Source organism: Lathyrus oleraceus, chromosome 2 (assembly GCF_024323335.1).
Source record: "Lathyrus oleraceus cultivar Zhongwan6 chromosome 2, CAAS_Psat_ZW6_1.0, whole genome shotgun sequence".
Taxonomy (NCBI): domain Eukaryota; kingdom Viridiplantae; phylum Streptophyta; class Magnoliopsida; order Fabales; family Fabaceae; genus Lathyrus; species Lathyrus oleraceus.
This window is the reverse complement of record NC_066580.1, coordinates 447,774,916-447,780,495: the sequence shown is the minus strand read 5'-3', so window position 1 is coordinate 447,780,495 and position 5,580 is coordinate 447,774,916. Positions and strand designations below refer to the sequence as shown.

Here is a 5,580-nt window from a genome sequence, read left to right as displayed (position 1 = left end):
GATGTCCTTTATGTCGAAGGACTAAAGCATAATCTTCTAAGCATTAGCCAACTTTGCGACAAGGGCTTCAAAATCAAGTTCACCAAAGATGAATGCTTGATTGAAGATGAAGTCTCTCATGAGGTAAAACTCAAAGGTACAAGAATTAATAACATATTTATGATTTCCCTTGATGATGTTTCTTTGAAGGTAAAATGTCTTATGGTAAACAATAACGAGTCATGGTTGTGGCATAAAATATTTGCACATATTCATATGGAACATTTGAATAAGCTTATAAAGCATGATCTTGTTATTGGTTTGCCCAAGATAAAATTCGTCAAAGATGAGCTTTGTGATGCTTGTCAAAAAGGGAAACAAACCAAATCAACTTTCACATCAAAGAATGTGGTGTCCACTACAAGGCCACTACAATTGTTGCATATGGACTTATTTGGTCCATCAAGAACAAGAAGCTTCAGAGGTAATGTATATGCTTTAGTTATTGTTGATGATTTCCCTAGATACACTTGGACTTTCTTCTTAGTGAAGAAAAATGATGCATTCAAGGCGTTCAAGAGATATGCGAAGCAAATCCAAAATGAGAAATCACTAACTATTTCCTCCATAAGAAGCGACCATGGTGGAGAATTCCGAAATGCCTCCTTCAAAGAGTTTTGCGAAGAACATGGAATCTTTCATAATTTCTCGGCACCAAGGACTCCTCAAAAAAATGGAGTGGTGGAGAGAAAGAATAGGTCACTTGTGGAACTCGCACGAACAATGCTGAGTGACTCAAATCTTCCAAAGTATTTTTGGACGGATGCGGTAAGCACGGCATGCTATGTAAGTAATAGAATTATTATTAGACCTATCTTGAAAAAGACTCCTTATGAACTCTTCAAAGGAAGGAAACCAAATATCTCTTACTTTCACATTTTTGGATGCAAATGCTTTATCCTCAACAGTGACAAAGACAATCTAGGTAAGTTCGACGAGAAGTCCGACGAAGGTATATTTCTTGGATATTCTCTTACTAGTAAAGCTTTTAGAATATATAATAAAAGAACTTTAAAAATTGAAGAATCAATGTATGTTACTTTCGATGAATCTAACCCCTCCAAGGAGGATATTATTTTGTGTGATGATGATGATGATATTGTAGAAGTTCCTCAAATAGATACTTCAAGTGGAAACAATGGTGATCAACCAAAACATCAAGATGAGCAAAATACAAATGAAAAATGATCTACCTAAGGAATGGAGAAGTCATCGGGATCATCCAATTGATAAAGTCATTGGTGATATTAGTCAAGGCGTTGCAACAAGATTAAATCTCAAAGATGCATGCTTAAATATGGTTTTTGTCTCACAAATTGAACCTTCAAAAGTTGATGAAGCTTTAGGTGACGACCAATGGATAATTGCTATGCAAGAAAAGTTAAACCAATTCGAAAGGAGTCAAGTTTGGGAACTTGTCCCTGGGCCAAGTGATAAACACATCATAGGTACCAGATGGGTGTTTAAGAATAAGCTTGATGAGAATGGTATAATTGTTCGAAACAAAGCAAGGTTGGTGGCCCAAAGATACAATCAAGAGGAAGGCATTGATTTTGAAGAAACATTAGCTCCGGTTGCAAGGTTAGAAGCTATCCGTTTATTACTTGCTTATGCATGTTCATTAAATTTTCAATTATTTCAAATGGATGTCAAGAGCGAATTCTTGAATGGCTACATGAATGAAGAAGTCTATGTCAAACAACCCCCGGGCTTTGAAGACTTCAAAAATCTTTCACATGTTTTCAAGTTGAGGAAAGTTCTTTATGGTCTAAGGCAAGCACCTAAAGCATGGTATGATCGTCTTAGCAATTTTCTTTGTGAAAAGGGATTTGAAAAAGGTAAAATTGACAAAACCTTGTTTATTAAGAAAATAAAAGGTAACACTTTATTGGTTCAAGTCTACATTGACGACATCATTTTTGGCTCAACAAACAAAGAAATATGTGAAGAATTTTGATCAATGATGCAAGGAGAATTCGAGATGTCCATGATGGGTAAGATGAACTATTTTCTTGGACTTCAAATTAAGCAACTGAAGGATGGCATCTTCATCAACCAATCAAAGTATTGCAAAGAGTTGTTAAAAAGATTCGACATGGATAGTTGCAAGGCAATGTCTACTCCGATGGGATCCGGATCTTATGTTGATCAAGATGAATCAGGTGTTTCGATTGACATAACAAAGTATCGAGGTATGATTGATTCCTTACTCTATTTGACGGCAAGCCGTCCTGATATTATGTTCAGTGTGTGTCTTTGTGCTCGTTTTCAAGCCAATCCAAAAGAATCACATGTCACCACTGTTAAGAGGATCATGAAGTATCTCAAGGGAACAACAAATGTCGGACTATGGTATCCTAAAGGTAGTATTTGCAAATTAGTTGGTTATTCTGACGCTGATTATGCAGGAAGTAAAACTGATCGAAAAAGTACCAGTGGTACATGTCACATCCTTGGAAATGCATTAGTATCGTGGGCTTGCAAGAAACAAGCGTGTGTTGCTCTAAGCACCGCCGAAGCGGAATACATAGCAGCAGGTAGCTGTTGCGCTCAAATACTTTGGCTTAAGCAACAACTTCATGACTACGGACTCAATCTTGGATGCATTCCTCTTCTTTGTGACAACACAAGTGCGATAAACATTACAAAGAATCCGGTCATGCACTCAAGAACCAAAAATATTGACATTCAATATCATTTTCTTTGTGACCACGTGCTTCAAGACGATGTCGAAGTCACATTTGTGGATACTCATAATCAACTTGCCGACATCTTCACAAAACCTTTGGCACGAGAACCGTTTTACAAAATTCAAAGGGAACTTGGGATTCTAGATGAGTGTGATATATAATTCATCAAAATCACATAAAAATTTAAAGGTGCACTCTTTATCATAATATTTAGTAATTAATTGTTTAATGTTGTTAAAAATGTTTTTATTTTAAGTATGTTTGCTTATGTGTTATTTTTTAAGCATTTATCAAAATTTGTTTTGTGTCAATTGATTGATGGTCAGGTGTCAATCGATTGATCCCTTTTAATTTCTTAAATTTTGTTTTACAGTAAGTTCATTCAATCGATTACATCCTTCTATCAATCGATTGGTTCCTTATTGTTTTTAATTTTTATAAAAAAAATTCATTAACCAATCGATTGGATCCCTAACATCAATCGATTGGTCCCCTTATTTTTTCAACTTTTTCACAATGCCAATCGATTGGTCCTTGCATGTCAATCGATTGGTCTTTAATTTTTTTTTATTTTATATGTTCAGCATGCGCATGAATTCTTTCCACTTTATTCTCACTTTAATTTTTCACATGTGATCTTTGTTACATCTACTGATACACTCTTCCATATTGCATTTACTCATTTTTGTCTTTTACCACTTTTTACTCCTATTCCTTCTCCTTTTCCTATTTTCAAGTATGTGCTATTTACCAACTTTTATTAAAAGCTCTTTATGTCACTTTATTTCTATTCATTGTTTTTTATTTTCTTGGTCCAACCACTTGATTCTTCTCATTACTACACTCTACCACCATAAAACCACATCTCTCCTCAAGCAAATATTCAACATTCTACACGACTTATCCTATTCTCTCAAAGATTCTTGCTTTCTCCTTCAATTCTTTGCTTTTCTCCAAGCAACCTTCATGACCTCTCAACTTTCATACAAAGGCAAAGGCAAAGGCAAGGCTTCTAGTTCTAGAGGCCCTCTAGATTTGTCAAGACTTTTCACTACCAAGAGTCAATAGGAAAGGTATGAGACTTACTTCTTCCAAAAGAAAATTATGAAGCCAAAGTATGACTCTTTTGTTTCTTTTCCTGAACACGTGTTTACTTTTCCTGCTGTTTTTGAGGAATTGGGATTGAGTGACCTCATTGGTTACAATACAAATTTTTACCCTGAATTGGTCAAGGTGTTCTACTCCAACATGGTGAAGAAGAAAGGGAAACTCACATCTATGGTGAAGGGAGTTCCAATCTCCTTAACTGCTTCTGATATAAGTGTTATTCTTGAAATTCCTATTGGTGGTCACAAACTTGTTGGGACAAAGGCTCTTTGGGAAGACTATAGCAAACATGCTTTCTACTATAGTTTGAGTCGGTTGTCTGAGCATCCATTTTACAACAAGAGGAAGAAGAGTTTTGGAGGAGATAACCCGGAGCGTGTTTACTGGTCCCCAACAAAGTTTTCTATTGATGATAGAATGTTGCACTATTTCCTAGTATATATTATTGTGCCTCGATTCTCCAATAACTGCACTATAACAAATCCGGAAATGATGCTCCTATATGCCATAAAAACTCATTTTCGTGTGGATTTGGGACATATAATTCTATCACATTCCCATGACGAATATGTCGAGGGTCTACCATATGCTCATTTCTTGACCAAGATTTTCCGTCATTTCGACATTAACATGGAAAATGAGTTGTGCTTCTCAATGGAAAAACCTTCTTTCATGATTAGTATCAAACAGGTAAATAGGAAGATGGGACTCATTTACAATCACCAGACCCATGAGGTAAAATACATGGACAATGATGATGAAGAACCTCAACCAGAAGCCCATAGTGATAATGATTTTAACCCGCCTTCAGAAGCTCAACCGAATCAACCTTCCAGGTGGTGGCTATCAAGGTGGTGGGTCTAATGATGGGAACAATAATCAGTGATTGGATATCTTGTCGTGTTTTATGACTTGTTATGTTTTAATTCTGTCTTTTATCATCCTTGTTTTATGTTCTGCATGACTTATTTAGTTCGTTGTGTTGTAATATTTGGACATCTTTTGTGTGGTTTAATGTTAACTTTTCTCTTAGATTTTATTATTTTTATTTTCCCTTCTTTTTGATCATAACAAAGGAGGATAAGATGTATGCATGTGTGGTTTGCTTGTGTTGCTTAATGCAGGGGGAGTTTTTCATGTGACTACTTTTAAGAGATAGGGGGAGTATGAGTTCAAGCTTCAAATTGGTTGTCATCATCAAAAAGGGGGAGAATGTGAAGACAAGCTTCCTACAAGATTTTTATGAAGACAACATATCAAGCTCTACATATCAAAAGAATGGAAAAATAAGATCATTTCAACAGTGCTCAAGTTTTTCATGGATCTAGTAAAGGTATATGGAATTCTTGACAATATACTCCTAATGCTGAAAGTTTTTATCATACATTATATGATCACTCTAAAACTTTTTCTATCATGATTATTTGTTTTAAAATGATGTTTAAAAAATTGCATATTCAAAAGTTTTTTAACTTAGAAATTTTTCAAAGTTTTGGTTGTGTCAATCGATTGATGCTATATTGCAATCGATTAATCAAACTTTCTGTTTTAGCATTTTTCATTTTCTAAGCTGGACCAATCGATTGGTGTTGTATGTCAATCGATTAATCTTAGTGTATTTTTTAATTTTTTGTTTATGTAAATCGATTGGTTATGAGGGTCAATCGATTGATGCTGGAAATTTTTTGAAAAATCTGAAATTTTATTTCACAATTCTTTGCACCAATTCATCATAACTCTTCAT

The 5,580-nt window shown here is 35.0% G+C and overlaps 1 protein-coding gene across 1 annotated transcript; it reads left to right on the top strand.

Annotated features, from left to right (window-relative positions):
• The first annotated feature begins 2,134 nt into the window (after positions 1 to 2,134).
• LOC127123657 (secreted RxLR effector protein 161-like) lies at positions 2,135 to 2,890 on the top strand. Its single transcript, XM_051053859.1, has one exon. It carries the CDS (start codon positions 2,135 to 2,137, stop codon positions 2,888 to 2,890), a length of 756 nt encoding a protein of 251 aa, XP_050909816.1.
• Positions 2,891 to 5,580: the final 2,690 nt, after the last annotated feature.

Coding starts and splice junctions, on each gene's coding strand:
- LOC127123657 (XM_051053859.1), top strand. CDS start 2,135: ATGGATAGTTGCAAGGCAATGTCTACTCCGATGGGATCCGGATCTTAT.